This window comes from Sarcophilus harrisii, chromosome 1, assembly GCF_902635505.1.
Source record: "Sarcophilus harrisii chromosome 1, mSarHar1.11, whole genome shotgun sequence".
Taxonomy (NCBI): domain Eukaryota; kingdom Metazoa; phylum Chordata; class Mammalia; order Dasyuromorphia; family Dasyuridae; genus Sarcophilus; species Sarcophilus harrisii.
The window spans coordinates 269,975,724-269,992,193 of record NC_045426.1 but is presented as its reverse complement, the minus strand read 5'-3'; the positions used below and the strand labels follow the sequence as shown (position 1 = coordinate 269,992,193).

Sequence of the window (16,470 nt, the reverse complement as noted above, 5' to 3'; positions counted from 1 at the left end):
TTTTAAAAGGAATGGGTGTTGTATTTTGTCAAATGATTTTTCTCCATCAATTGAGATAATCATATGAATTCTATTAGTTTGGTTATTGATTTTGTCAATTATGCTGGTAGTTTTCCTGATGTTGAATCAACCCTGCATTCCCGATATAGATTCTACTTGGTCATAGTATATTGTTCTGAGGATAAGTTTCTGTAACCTCTTTGTTAATATTTTATTTAAGATTTGTCATCAATATTTATTAAGGAAATTGGTCTATAATTTTCTTTCTCTGTTTTGGCCCTTCCTGGTTTAGATATCAGCACTATAGCTATGCCATAAAAGGAATTTGGTAGGACTCCTTCCCCTATTTTTCCAAATAGTTTACATATTATCGGAATTCTTTAAATGTTTGGTAGAATTCCCTTGTAAATCCATCTGACCCTGGAGATTTTTTCTTAAGAAGTTCATTAATGGCTTGTTCAATTTCTTTTTCTAAAATGGGACTATTTAAGCAATTTATTTCCTCATCTGTCATTCTAGGCAATGTATTTTTGTAGGTATTCATCCATTTCACTTCGATTATCAGATTTATTGGCATACTTCCAAACCATGCCATCTACTCTCCTTAGTGGTGGGTGGTGGAAGTGATTCATTTCAAATCTTGGATAACTGGTAGACTCCTTCTGTTTGTGCCCATAGAGCAAATCTGGGATTAGTGGATATTTGTTTAATGGAAAAACAAAACAAAGCCTTAGTGATTTGAACTGTTTAAAAGCAGTATGAACTGCCTTGGGAATTGGTGATTTTTCCTTGAGATCTTCAAACAAAAGAGAGTTGGGTATAATTTAGAGTAATTTTTGTTTGGATGCCTTTTGGACTCTATAGTTTCTGAATTCCCTTCCAATTCTGAGATTCTGTGGCAAGTTTGCTGACAAATCTTGTTTTTTTAGAAATAAAAAAGTAGATGAGAAATTATGAGTAAATGTTTTCAAAATGTTGGCACATCCACAATGGTTTTCTAATGTGTATCTTTGCTCTGGTTCCAATATTTTCCTTATATTTGCTTTCTTTAGTACTATTTTCAGTTCTTTTTATTCAGCCTAACTGAAAGCAGCAAAACATTTTGAGGAAAAGACAGGCAGCAGCAGTGTGCTAGGTGGGTCAAGCCACAGCTACCTTTGGGCTAAGAGTTTGTCTTTTTTTGTTCTTTTGATTTCAGTTAACTATTTTACAAGTGATTTTCTGATCTGAATATTTCCAAAAGTCTATTTGACAAGACAGATAGGGTGGAAAAAACTTAGTTGTCCTTGTAACTCTCCCACTCACACAAAATAATGTCATCACTCATTTGTGAAAAGCTTTCAAAATCAAGGGATTAAAATTTTTAGTTTACTTTTTACAAATTTTTTTTTAGTGCCTGATGATCTCTCAGTGGAGGAGAGAGAAGAACTTTTAAACATTCGTCGCAGAAAAAAAGAGCTTATTGATGATATAGAGGTAAGGAAACTTTAAATTTCCAATTGTAAAATCTAGTAATCTCCATTGACATGTGTCGTGATGTGGCAAAATGTTTACCCATATGTAAATATGCAAAAAGAAAATGAAAGTATGTTTAAATAGGTTGCAAAACCATAGAGTCAAAATCAAATTCAGCTATATTGCAAGGAAACCACTGATAGATTTGCCAATAAATTAATACCTGTGTGAGGCTGTGTAAAGTATTAGGGAATCTAACATACAAAAATTTTCTTACTAATGTCACATATATTGAATTGAAGGTAACAAGTCTGGCTAGGGACAGAGTAATTAAAATGTAATCAGGTTTTTAGGAGAACAATTTATACAGTAACAACAATATTTTTGTAAAGACACACAACTTGAAAGACTTAAGAGCTTTAAGCAATGTAATGACCAATCATGATTCCATGATTTCAACCATGACTGATGAGGAGGTATGGCATTGAGGTGACATGAACTCAGGTTTGCAGAATGAAACATATATTTTTGGAAATGGATAGTGCAGAAATTTATTTTTCTTGACTGTGCTTATTTGTTAACAAGGTTTTCTTTTCCTTTTTTTTTTTTAAAGTGGGGATGTGATGGAGAAAAAAATTTAATTGGATATTGATTATGGAAAATTTTATCTTTCTAGGTATTTAGAAAAGGCAATAGTCTCTAAGATGTATACTTTGAAATAGTTACTTCTTGAGGATGGGAAGACCCTAAAATCATGCAAAACATCACTGTTAAATAATCTGGCAATCTATGATAAAATAAATAGAACCTATCTTTTTTTTTTTTTTTAAACTAGGTTAGAAAACACTAGAAAGAACCAGGTTGGTTGATATAAACTGTGTCTCAGGGAGTAAATAAGGAAATTCTAGAGCTTGATGGTGGATCTTTGGTAAGCATGCCAGGAAAGAATATCCTTCAAGAAAATTAAATGGGCAGGATCCAAAAACCTACAGAGTCAGGATATAGGAATTTTAAGAACAATTGTAAATGAAAGAATTGAGTGTAAATCTGTGACTTGTACAGAAGATAGTATGATTTCTCCCATAACCATGGGAAGATAGAGAACTAGAGGTGAATATAAAAGATTAATATGTGAACTTGTGCAAACCAAAAGTAACTGACAAGACTATACAGATAATTATACAATTAAATATAAAGGAGAATACAGTTGGAAATAAAAGAAAAGGGCAGAACAGACTCTTTTAGAATTGGAAAGGACCTTAGAAATATGGAAAATATATTTAAGTAGCATAAACATCTTAAGAATGTTAATTCCTTTCTTTTGATGAATTTATCTTTTTATACTATGACTGTCTTCTCCATGAGCTTAATTTAATGTATTTTTCTCTAAATAGGACTTTTTTTGATATATGTTAATGCCATTACTAGTGAACTACTCTGAATGATATCCCAGTTTTAGAGATTTTATTTGGGTTGCAGTGAGTCTTACTGTGAAGTTTTTTATATTGGAATTATTCTATTGCATTTGTTATTCTATTAAAAATTTCAAAAAATTTTGTATCTAGAGTTTTAAAATTATTCTGAGCCTGTGAGGGTTAATTTTTTCTTCCTGTAATTTTTTTTTTCTATTTTTGGCAGAGGCTAAAATTTGAAATTACAGAAGTGATGACAGAGATCGATAACCTAACTTGTGTAGAGGAGAGGTAAGCTACTTGTGCGCACACCTGTAAATTTATTCAGTCCCTACATTATTCAACTTAATAGATGGAGAAATCTTTTGCAGTTTATCTTTGTTAATCTTTTCTTCCCTCAATACCATTCTTTCAAAATGCTGTCTGAAATATTCAAGAAATTCTTTCACTGGGTTGTTTCTTATACTATACTTTTCTATTTTCTAGTTCACTATTCACTTTCATTTGTTCAGAGTTAGGCATTTCAGGATCAACTAACTTTGGTGAGAGTGTGTCCTATTATAAAAAATATGAAACTGTGGTTTCTTTGTCTTTAATGATCATCATAAGAAAATAAATTTGAAATTGTCAAACATTAAGAGCAATCCAAAATAACCAAAATTTCTATTTACAAAGGACAGAGTGAGATATGCTTTTCTTTAGGGCAAACACTATTTTCTAAAAATAGTTGTTAAAACATCCTATGAGAATGTTTTATAATGATAATGAATATGCAAAAAAAATCCTCTAAAATTACTTTGCTGTATGAGAACACCTGGTAACAATTTTTAAAAATTATTTCAAATAAATAGCAAAACTACCCAGAGGAATAAGCAAATAGCTATGGGAAGAAAGAAATTCAACATGGATCCTAAAAAGGTAAGAGCATCATTTCAGATTCTTTGGAATACAATTTTTTCTTTCTTTTTTTTAAAAAAAAGTTATCCTTTGACCAAGAATGAGTAACTAATTATTATCTTTAAAAATTTCAAGAATGTATATAGAACTGGAATAAAGGATGTAGGTGATATGAAAATTAAATGGAAAACCATATCAAAAATGTTTCAAAATATTAATGATAAAAGACAAATTAAAGTCTCTCTGAGTTGAAAAGAACTCTGGTTTCATAGGAACTTGGCTCAAATCCCAACCTTGCCATATTACCTTTGTGACCTTTGGCAGGTCACTTAATTTTTTTTTGGCTTTAATCTTTTTATATCTTAAATAAGGTATTTGGACCAGGATCTCTGCTAGTTCTAATTCTGTAAGACCTCTCAAATTGACAAAGATGATAAAAGATATGATTTGGGTTGGACAAGCTATTAAAAGACAGGCATCAAGTTATAATGTTGGTGGAAGTATAAATTGGTCTGCCTGTTCTGGGAAATAATTTGGAATTATGTGAGAAAAGTAAATTTATTCATATTTCTTGATCCAAATAACCTACTCTAGGCACAATTCCATTGACGTCCTGATCAATGAGAGAAAGAAAGGTTCCAAAATATTTATGGCAACATGTATTGTGGTATTTTAGAAAATGAAAACAAAAGTAGGTGACCATTGATTGGAGAATAAAAGTTGAATACATTTTAGTTTATAAATTTAAAAAGAAATGTTTACATAATCAGAAAAGACTAACGAGGAGATATATACTGCAAATATACTGTATACTGTAAAAATATAATTGAAAATAATATTAAAATACTTCAAAATTCAAATTCTGTCAGCAAACATAGTGACCAATCTTTGTTTAGGAGAACCATTGAAAAGCACTCTCTTTGTCTTGATAGTAGCTGGCTGTTGGCTACAATTTGTGAAATATTGAGCAGATCTATTACTATATTATTTTATTTTGATTAATTGTTTTTCTTTGTTATACAAGAAGTACTCTTTTGGCAGAGGACTTTGGATTACTGAAATAAAAAGATTCCAGGTGATGGGTTCAGGGCATGAAATCAACTTATGCTTAAGGTCAACTGATTAATGACATATTTTATGCATTTATGCCATGTCTTCTTCCCATTTTGACTAGACATAGAAACAATAGATTAGGTAAATTTTCTTCCTACTAGAGTCAAAATCTCATAAAATGTTTGCATTAAAAAGATATCTCTTTTGCCATTCCCATCCCAAACATCACTATTTAAAAAAAAAAAAAAAAACAGAAACAAAGATCCAGGAGGAAAAAGTATAAATGATAAGAATATGTGAGTTCAGGGTTTTCTCCACTGTACCAGAATTTCACTGGTCTTACTTCAACATAACCTTCTTTTTGTCAAGGCTATTGTTTGGATGCTATAATTGTCACAGAAGTTCAATAGCATAGCGATATGTCTGTCAAGTAATCTAATTTGTTTGCTTTTATAAAGTCAAGATTTTCTTTTGACCTTTATTTTTGATGCTGAGAAGAAAACTAAGAATGCTCATATGGCGCCAATCCATAGATATTTTAGTTATCTTTATGCTATTATGTGCTTTTTTAGATAGTACAGATATTTATAAAGATGTTAATTTTATGTTACAAGCCTTTTTCCTTTTAACCTACCTGAATGAATCAATTTCATTGTGCTCCATTTTGATATTAATCTGTGAATCTTATTACATACATTAAATTGTCATAGCCCAAAGGCTTTTTTATATGTTTAAAAAAATATGATATACTTATATTAAATTCATAACACTACTTTAATGCTTTCTTCTTTGTAATCTTTACTTCCAGTACTCTAATTTATTCATGATCATTTGTAATCAGTTTACATTAAAGAATAGTATCTATTTCTTTTGATTTTTGACTCTACTACTTTTTTTTAGTTTTAAACCTCTTAGAAATATTGGGTTCTAGGTAATAGTGACTAAATTTTTAACTATTGTTATGGTCAGTAGTGAGGAGATTTCCTGCCTATTAAGCATCTTTCTAGTTACAGCAACTGTCTGATTTAAAAGGGAATAGTATAACTTGGAATCGGCATTACTCACATTTTAAAACTTTGTTTTAAGTCCTGTACAAGAATCATCCAAAGGGCTTTGATTAACAGTCAATTGTAGCTAAATGAACATTACTCTTTTTGAATAGTATCTCTAAGCTTAGAACTGCCCCTCCCATTTTTACCCCCTCAAAAAAACACTATTAAAATGTCACCTGCTTTATGTGGCTTTATAAATGTAAATTAGGTAATTGAACAGTATGATACAGAAAAGGAACTAATAGTTTTTAACTTTTATCAGAATAATGTTCGTAACAATTTCTGTAAGAATAATCTTTAAAATACTTTCTTTTTAAAAAATGAATTCATTTTTAATATATATTTTTTTAAATTTTGAGTTCCGAATTTTCTCCCTCTCTTTTGCTCCTCTCCCACTATTGAAAAGGCAAGCAAACTGATATCAATTAATTGTGGAAATCATGCCAAACATTTCTATATTAGCCATATGGCAAAAAAGAAGAGCAAGAAAAATAAAGAAAAGTGAGAAAGTATACTTCAGTTTGCACTCATAGTTCATGTATTCTCTCTAGAGGTAGATAGGATTTTTTTTTTCTCATGAATTCTTTGGATCATTGTATTAAACCAAGCAGTTAAGTCTTTCTCAATTGATCATTTTTATCACTTTGCAGTGAATGTGTATAATGATCTCCTGGTTCTGCTCACTTCATTTTGCATCGGTTTCATATAGATTTCCCATCTCCCTCATCATTTTTTATAGCACAATTGTAGTTGATCACAGTCTTCCGTCCTATCTTCAGCCATTCCCCAATTGATGAGCAGTTCCTCATTGTCTAGTTCTTTGGCACCACAAAAAGAACTGCAATATTTTTTTTTCCTTTTGCCATTCCTTTAATCTCTATGAGTGTAGACTTAGTAGTGATATTGCTAAGTCAAATGGATGCATAGTTTTCTAGCACTTTGGGCATAGTTTCTAATCAGACCTAGTAGTTGGATTAACCCATGGCACCATTGTATCTATTTAGTATATTCATTCTCTCCAGCATTTGTCATTTCTGTTAGGTGTGAGGTGGTGTCTCAGAGTTGTTTTAATTTTCATTTCTCTAATCATTAGTGATTTAGAGCATTTTTTCATGACTATAGGTAGCTTTAATTTCTTCTTTTGAAAATTATCCATTCGTATTCTTTCATGATTCATCACTTATGAATGGCATTTTTTAAAATAAATTTGACTCAGTTCTCTATATATTTGAAAAATGTGGTCTTTATCAGAGAAACTTGCTGTAGAATTTTTAAAAAATATTATTTCATTGTTTTTGGTACCTTTTAGCAAAATGCAGTTTCCCTGATTATATCTTTTAATTAAGTCCTTTTTTTTTGCTTCTGCTTTGTCTGAGATCATGACTGCTATCCCTGCCCTTTCCTTACCCTGTATATATCTTTCTGTTTTAGATGTGTCTCTTAAACTGTAACATATTGTTAGATTCTAGTTTTATTCTGTCTGTCTGTTTCCATTTTGTAAATAATCTCATCTCATTCACGTTCATATTTGCTGTATATTTCCTCCATCCCATTTTCTTCATTTTATCCTTCTCTCTATTTCTTCTCAGAATTCTGTTTTTCTTCTAAGTTTAATCTGAAATACAGATTACAGGTTGGTTCATTATTAGGAAAACTATAAAGCTAATAGGTTAATCTAATAAAATCAATAAAAACTACATGATCATATCAATAACTGAGAAAAGTCTTGTGACAAATTACGATAGCCATTTATGTTTAAAACACCAAAAAACATTGGGATAAAATGTTAATTTTCCTTAATAAGTAAACAGTAATCATTTAAAGCTGAAAACCAGCCTTATATCTAAAAGATATTAAAAAAAATTAGGGGCCTTTCAACTTATATCAAGAGTAGAGCTAGGATAGATGCCATCACTACTTTAGTAATGTTGGTACAGTGGATAGAGCACCAGACTTGGAGTCAGGAAATCTGAGTTCAAAATTGGCCTTAGACACTTAATAGCTATGTGATCCTGGGCAAGTCACTTAATCCTGTTTGCCTCATCTATAAAAAAAAATAGTAGGAAAAAGAGAATGGAAATGGAAAAGTATCTTTGCCAAGAAATCCCTAAAAGGAGTCAGATATGGTTGAAACAAGTGAACAGCAACAACAAAGAAAAAAATTGAAAGAAACCATGTAGGTAATAATGAAAAAAGATAGTGCTTTTTGTAGATGTGAAGATGCACTTAGAAAATCCTAGAATCAACTAAAAAGTAATTGAAACAGTAGCTTTAGGAAAGCTAACAGGAAATAAAACTCATACAAATCATTATCCCTCTGCAAGAAAACCCAGCAGAAAGAAAAAGAGAAAAGTATTTAGAATAACCACAGAATATATAAAATATTACCAATATACATACACAGAAACTATATGAGTATAATTATAAAATATTCTTTACAAAAGAAAGGCAAACCTGAATAATTGGTCATGGTTGAGTTATGTTTATACAATAAAAATAACAGTAGAACTACTAAATTAATTTATTCAATGTTATAACAATCAAACTGCTAGAGGATTATGTTATAGAGTGAGAAAAAATACATAACAATTCATCTGAAGGAACAAGATGACAAGTATCTCAAAGTATCATCAAAACTATTTGATACTGGTTAAGGAATAGAAAAAAATCAGATAAATGAGAGTACAAAAGCGAACAAACATAGTTGCAGAGTGTTTGATAAATCGGAGCCATCACTACTGCTACAAGATCTCATTATTCTATGAAAACTGCATGGAAAACTAGAAAGTAGTCTGGAAGAAATTAGGTTCAACCAACATTTCATGCCCTATTTTTTAGTGTATTTATCATAGATATGTAACATACATAAAAATTCATATAAACAAAGAAAGGAAATACTTATTGCAACTCTTGCTGGTGGAAAAACTCGTAACCAAACATGGGATCTCATAGAAAATAAAAAGGACGGTTTTGAGTACAAGTTTTTACATAAAGTCAGTGCAGTTAAAATTAAAAGAAAAATAGGTAAATGGGAAAAAAATATTTGCCACAAGTTTCTCTCATAAAGGTCTAATATCCAGTGTATAAAAGAAACTGATTCAAATACATAGAACAGGAACCATTACCAATAAATAAATGACCAAAGCAAATGAAGTTAGTTCTCAAAAGAAGAAACCTCATGTTATTAACAGAAAAAAACAACTTACAAATCACTAATAATTAGAGAAATGAAAATTAATCGGCTCTGAGATTCCACCTAGATGGTAAGCTTTTGAGGGCAGGGAATATTTTTTTATTTGTATCCTAGCACTTAGGATAGTACCTGATATTTAATAGGCACTTAATAAATGTTTGTTATCTATTTAATGACTATTAATTACAATTGGAGGGAAAGATAAAAAGTTTACAAAGGGGTCATTGAAATATTTTTTCCTAATGCAAAGAAGGAACAGCAAGAAGGACAATAGAAAACAGTCAGGATAACTTTGAAAATAACATGTTAAATTTGTTTTCTATTTAAGGGAAAAGCAAGCAATATGTGATTTAAATTAATGCCTGCCTCAAAATCATCTCTATTCTTCATTGATAAGAAATGCTCTTAAAGTATTCCAGTTGGTGAGCACCCCTTCACTTTCCAGTTCTCTACCACTACAAAAAAAAAGTTGCTATAGATATTTTTATACATCCTGATAGTTGTTTTTATTTAGGACTACTCCTCATAATTTCCCTCTTGTTCTCTTGTTGAATAATTTATTTCTGTACTAATTATGTATATGTATATTTTTTCTTCCTTTTGACCAGTTCAAGTGAGAATGAAGCTAAAATATCAATTGCTCCCACTACTCCTTTTGACTATTTGCGTAGGTTTCTACTTATCACCCTGATTATGAGAGAGCATTTTTCCTATCCTTATCTTACTACACCACCACCCAAAGTATTCCTCTTCTTCTCCCTTTCCATTCTTCTTTCAAGATGATCAATATATAACAAAACTACTTTCACACCTTTGGTCTGATTAGAGTTCTTTTATGAGCCCCTAATAATAATGGGATTCTCTCTTTACCAATATTAAAATTTCAACATTTTATCCTTCTTTATGATTATCCTTTGTTTTGATTTTCTTATGATCATTCATATTTACTTTTATGTATTTTTCTTTACTCTGTTGTTTATAATTCAGAGTTTCTGAATAGATCTGATCTTTTAATCAGGAATACTTGGAAGTCCTCTGTTTTATCAAAGGCTTTCCCCTCACTACCCTGTAGGATTAAATTAATTTTTGCTGAGTTAGTTATTTTTGATTGAACCCTCTATTATTTGCCTATTTTTAATTTTGACTATAATGTTCCTGGGACCTTTTTTCTTGGTATTTCTTTCAGAAGATGGCAGATGGTTTTTTTCTATTTCCACTTTACCTTCTGGTTTGACAAAATCTGGATAGTTTTTTTTTTTAAGATTTCTTGAAATATAATGTTTCTTTCCTCTCCCCTCTTTTCTGCCTAAATAAAGATTTTTTTCAATTATCTCTCCTTTGTTTCTCAGATCCTTTATTTTGTTAAAATATTCTCTTGATTTTCTTCTATTTTTTCAGTCTTTTGACTTTGTTTTAATAATGTTGTCTCAGAGTTTATTTGGTCTATTTTCAGGGAGGGTTGTTTCTTGTATAAGGTTTTGTATTTCTTATTCCAAGCTGTTAATTCCCTTTCCAGTTCTTTCTTCCATAGCTCTTATTTCTTTTCCAGCTTTTCCCTCTAGTGGTATCATGTTATTTATCTTGTAAAACTTTTTTTTTCTCTTGACAGAATTCTGGTTGAAGTTGTACCCAAGTTATATTTTTCTTTGAGGATTTGCTAGTAAATGTTTTGGAGTCATTCTCTTCTGGATTTGTCTCTTGAGTATCACTGTCACCATAATAATTATTTAAGATGGGTTTCTTTTTTTGTTTGCTTATTCTTCTAATATACTCCCTAACTTTGGACTTCACATTAGGATCGATCAATTATGGAGGAAATATCTGAGCTGGCACTGCTGCTGCTTACATTGAAGTAAATGTTGACTTATTCCAGGATCTCAAATATAACCTAGCCTGGGAAAAGCATTCAGTGCTCACTTTCAGGTATGATACAGGTCTGCTCTTCTGCTGTGAGCTCTGCAAGTTTTTGAACTGGGATTGGGTCTGATCAATAGATCTGTGAATGTTTGCTAATTCAGAGTGATAGAACTTAGGGCTTTCCTTTTGTTTAGAATTCCTACCCTATTTATTCTTCTGTGTGCTTTTGCTTGAAATAAAGCTAGAACTAAAACCCTATTCTTCTAAAGTCAGAACCACACAATTGTTGCATCCTGATGAAATCATCCCTTCATAAGTATTTGTGTTTTTCCTCACCCTGGAACTGGGTAGTAAGCTATAGAGCTGCCAGGTGGCATCTATTCCTGCATCCTGTTCAAGGCTGAACATTCCTCTTTGCTGAATTTAGAATTTCTTTACTCTCCCCAGTGCCCAGTTTCTCTTTGCACTGAAATATCCCACATGGTCATTCCTAGCCAAATGTTCTCCTTGACTCACTTCTGTGCCTTTCCTCCTGTGCCATCCTGTAGACCTCTGTTTGTTTCTCTCTTTGCCAGACTTGGGATGGAAAATGATTCAGTGTCATTTTCTTCCCCCTTGGATTTCCTGTTCGGGACTGGTCTGGTACATTTTTGAGATCTATTTGAAGGATTGGGTTTGTTTTATTTATTTTTGGTGCTGCTCTTTCCACTACTCTATCATCTTGACATCATAGAATCAGAGTTTTTTTGGTTGTTGTTTTGGTTTGGTTTGGTTTTTTGGGGGGAGAGCATGGCACAAAAGGAAAGTCACTCAGGGAAGGGGAGAAAAGACAAATATGAAAAGGAAGCCAGAAGTGAAGATAGAAGAACCAAGAGAGTCTTGTACACAGCAACAAGATTATATGATGATCAACTGTGATGGACTTGGCTTTTTTCAACAATGAGGTGATTCAAGACAATTCCAATAGACTTGTGATGGAGGGAGTCATCTGCATCTAGAGAGAGGACTATGGGGACTGAGTGTTGGATAAGAAACAACATTTTCATCTTTTTTGTTATGGTTTGCTTGCTTTTTCTTTCTTTTTATTTTTTTTCCCTTTTTGACCTGATTTTTCTTGTGCACCATTATAAAGATGGAAATTTGTATAGAAGAATTGCACATGTTTAACATATATTGAATTAGTTGCTGTCTCAGTGAGGGGGTGGGGAGAAGGGAGGGAAGAAAATTTGGAACACAAGGTTTTGCAAGGGTGAATGTTGAAAACTATATATGTATTTTGAAAATGAAAAACTATTATTTAAAAAAAAAAAAGAAACCAGACATGTTGGGTGGCAGGCAGGGTTATAGGATGAGGTTAAAATAAGGTAGCATAGAGGGAGTTGAATGTGGGTAGGAATTGGGAAGCACATTTGGTCTTAGAAATATAGAGGAAGGAAAATTCTGTTTACATGGAGTTGGCAGCTTCATAACAGATTTCATCAGGGAGACTAAGCAGTTAGGGAAACCGCCTCCTCTTCTTTGAGCAAAGGTCATGCTTCCCCAAAACCATTCTTTACCCAGGATAGGTGGTATGCAGCATCCAGGGAAAATGAGAGGGACATAGTTCCAGTGGTAGGATGATCAAGTAGTGAATAAAACAGCATGAATCAGAACCAGGTCCCATAACTCAAGAAACTCATCCCCCATCCCCTCTTTCTTCTTTTATGAATTAATATTTATGGGTATAACATTCATGAATAGAGATCCTTCAAAATTTTTTTTGACAGAAGTGGATGAAATTTGTCATTAAACTAAAATTTGAATGAGACAAAGGAACTTTTGTCTTGTAGAAACTATCTCACATATAGAATGAATTTTTTTTAAAGGATGTATAAATGTATAGAATTTCTACTTTTTCATTTTCTCTAATAGTTGTCGTGATATGAGCCATAGCTATTTTCATAGTGGTGTTTTTGGAAATATTAGTACAAAATGTCATATGAAATTAAGTTTTTAAACAAACAGTAAAACAACCTGGCAATTATTTTATTTGCTTCCCAAAGAAAACCTGACCCACCTTCCATTAATTTTTTTTATCAGTTACTTTTGATTTTATATGATAGTTATTTCTCAGTGTACCTTTTTCATCATTCTTCCTGAATTTTTAACAAAGAAAAACCAACCAGTGAATGTAGCTGACCATAAATATCATATTCCACACATAGTCTTCTACCTTTTTATCTTTTGTTGTTGTTATTTAATTGTTTTCAGTTCAACTTTTTGTGGCCCCATTTGAGATTTTCTCAGCAGATATAGCAGTATGGTGTGCCATTTCCTTCTCTAGCTCATTTTATCAATGAGGAACTAAGGTAAATAAGATTAAGAGACTTGCCCAGGGTGTCACAGTTAATAAGTGACTCAGGACAGATTTGAATTCAGGAAGAATTCTCATTCCAAGCCTAGTGCTCTATCCACTGTACCATCTTGCTGCCACAAAAATCATATTAATAATTTAAATCTAAGCCATATGATTATTCCAATAGATGTTGAAAAAGCTTTAGACAAAATCCAGTATCTTGGTTTTGTTAAAAACTCTAGAAATCACAGAAATAAAATGGATCTTTGTTGTCAGTAATCTTTCTAAAGCCAAAAAGCAAACATTCTATGTAATAGAGAATAAAATCAGTGATAAAGCAAGGAGACCCATTTTACCATTAGTAGTATTTCACATGCTAAAAATGCTAGCTGTAACAATAAGATAAAAAAAGAAATTCAGGGAATAAGCGTAGAGAAAGAGTAAAGAAAATTTTCGTGATGGGTCAAGCAAAAATTAATTGAGATAATAACTTCAACAAAGGTGATGTAAAATAAATGTACATAAATCATCAGCATTTCTATATATCACCAACAAAACAGCATGAATAAACAGAAAGGGAACTTTAATTCAAAATAAGTACAGAGACTATTAAATATTTGGAATGCCCCCAAGAACTATATAAATTCATTACAAAATACTCTGGATAAATAGAGATTAAGTAATTAAAGAAACAACTACTTGCTTGTGGGTAGATGGAGACAAAATAATAAAAATGACAATACTGTATAAAGTAATATACTTATTCAGAGGTGGACTAATTATATTCCTAAGAGAATATTTTATAGACCTAGAAAAAATAGTGAAATTCATATAAAAGAAAAAAATGGTTAAGAATGTCAAAGGTAATAGTGAAAAAAGAAAAGGAATAGAAGGAGGTCTATCAGTACCAGAACTCAAACTGAACTACAAAGCAGTGATGATTAAAACAATTTGATACTGGTTAAAAAATAGAATTTGATCAGTTTAATAGATTAGAATAAATATAGAAGCAAACAAATCTGTTAATGTGGTGTTTGATAAATCCAAAGACCCCTTTACTAGTTAAAGGATTCACTATTTGACAGAAATTACTGGGGAAATTGGTCAGCAATCTAGCAAAAATTAGATTTAGACCAGCACCTCATATCACATACCAAGATAAGCTCCAAACAATCAGTACTTTCTTTCTTATGTTCCTCTTTAGGGAATTCAATTTCTTATAGAAAATGACCTGCTGCAGAGTACCCCAGAAGACATAGCCCAGTTCCTTTATAAAGGAGAAGGACTAAATAAAACTGTAATTGGGGACTACCTTGGTGAAAGGTAAGTGGAAGGAGAATAAAGGCATATATATATATTTGAAATTTTGCCTGCATTGCATACCTTACTCCATGTTCTATATAGTATACATTCTATCATGAATTCTGGAATAGACATTCCTTCTCTGTTAAGAGTTATTTTGGTACTCTTTTGGCATTTAAAAAAAATTAATTACCCATACATCAGTCTGTGAAATAAAATGATTCTTTGAATTTCTTCCCAGCTATGTCCCAATACTCTGAGTGAACAGAGCAGATTCTTTTTTCTTTCTTGTACTTAGGTGAATAAGGGATGTTGGGAATGGCTGAACAGGAGTGCTGGGGCTTATAATTTTCCTGTAGAATCTTCTAATAAAACAATTTCAGGAAGGCAAATGTTGGTGTTATTTTCTAAGCCTTGGAAAGCTTTGTGATCCTCTTTGGTCATTTGCCCAGAAATAGGACTTTGTGGTAACTATCACTACGATTTTTTTTAAACAAATAAACTAACTTTTATTGAATTTTATTTAATATTTTCCCCCAGTTACATTCAAAACAATTTTTTTTGCACTTGAAATTAAAATTTTAAAATTTGGTACAATCTCCCTTCCACCCCTAGTTTCTTTTTCATATTTTAACAGTAAAATCAAATTATACATGCACTTTCTATGTATACCCATAACAGAAATACAGTTCTCAAGAGTTCTTTTCTTTTTACCCATTTTATGCTTCTCTTGACTTCTGTATTTGGATGTCAAATTTTTTTTTTAGTTCTGGTCTTTTCATCAGAAATAAATTGAATTCACCTGTTATATTAAATCTCCATCTTCTTCCCTGAAAGAAAATACTCAGTTTAGCAGAGTAGTTTATTCTTGGCTGCATTCCAAGTTCCTTTGCTTTATGGAATATCAGATTCCAGGCTCTTTGATCCTTTAATCTGGAAGCTGCTAGATCCTGGGTAATCTTTATTGTGGCTCCTCAGTATTTGAATTGTTTTTTTTTCTGGCTGCCTGTAATATTTTTTCCTTGGTCTGATAGTTCTGAAATTTAGCCACGATATTCTTTGAAGTTTAAATTTTGAGGTCTCTTTCAGGAAGTATTTGATGAATTCTTTCAATGGTTATTTTATCATCTGATTCTATGACATCAGAGCAGTTCTCTTTGATGATTTTCTGAAAAATAACGTCTGAGTTCTTTTTTTCATCATGGTTTTCAGGAAGTACAATAATTCTTAAATTGTCTCTCTTAGATCTGTTTTCCAGGTCAGTTGTTTTCCCAAGTAGGTAGTTTACATTTTTTCCTATTTTTTTCTTTTTTTTAATTTTTTTTTTTTTTGGTTTTGCTTAATTCATTCTTGATATCTCATTGAGTTATTCATTTCCATTTGTTCAGTTCTGATTTTTAGTGAATTATTTTCTTGATTTACTTTTTTTTAAACATCTTTTTGTATTTGTCCAATTAAATTTTTAAATGAGTTATTTTGTTCTCTGGATTTTTTTCCATTTGCCAAATTCTGTTTTTCTGGGAGTTGTTTTCTTTTTCCGTTTTGTCAAATGTCTTTTAATGAGTTATATGCTTTTTTCCATTTCACTAAGTTTATTTTGTAATGAATTTTCTTAAGATAATTTTGTGTTTTCCAAACCCTCTTGCAAAGTTTTCATTTCCTTTCCCCATTTTTCTTCTAGCTCTCTTTTAAGATCTTTTAAAATTTCTTCTAGGAGAACCTTGTGTGATGGGAACCAATTTATATCACCATTTGGGGCTTCATCTGGAGATGATCTGTTTTTAGTCTCCTCAGGGTTTGAAATCTGTTCTTCTGTTTCACCATAAACTGCCTATGGTCAAAGTTCTTTTTTGCTTTATTACTCATTTTTTAAAAAAAATTAATATCTGCTTTTAGGGCAAGACAGGTTGTCCA

The 16,470-nt window shown here is 31.5% G+C and overlaps 1 protein-coding gene across 1 annotated transcript in view; it reads left to right on the top strand.

Annotated features, from left to right (window-relative positions):
• Positions 1-1,374: 1,374 nt before the first annotated feature.
• The window catches only part of CYTH3 (cytohesin 3), a gene marked incomplete at its 5' end in the record, with an annotated part of 38,465 nt that continues 23,369 nt past the window's right edge, over positions 1,375-16,470 (top strand). Inside the window, 4 exons of the mRNA XM_012542786.3 lie at positions 1,375-1,476; positions 3,094-3,158; positions 3,719-3,785; positions 14,459-14,577. Coding sequence (XP_012398240.2) covers positions 1,375-1,476; positions 3,094-3,158; positions 3,719-3,785; positions 14,459-14,577 — 353 coding nt within the window. The remainder of the gene's footprint in view (positions 1,477-3,093; positions 3,159-3,718; positions 3,786-14,458; positions 14,578-16,470) is intronic.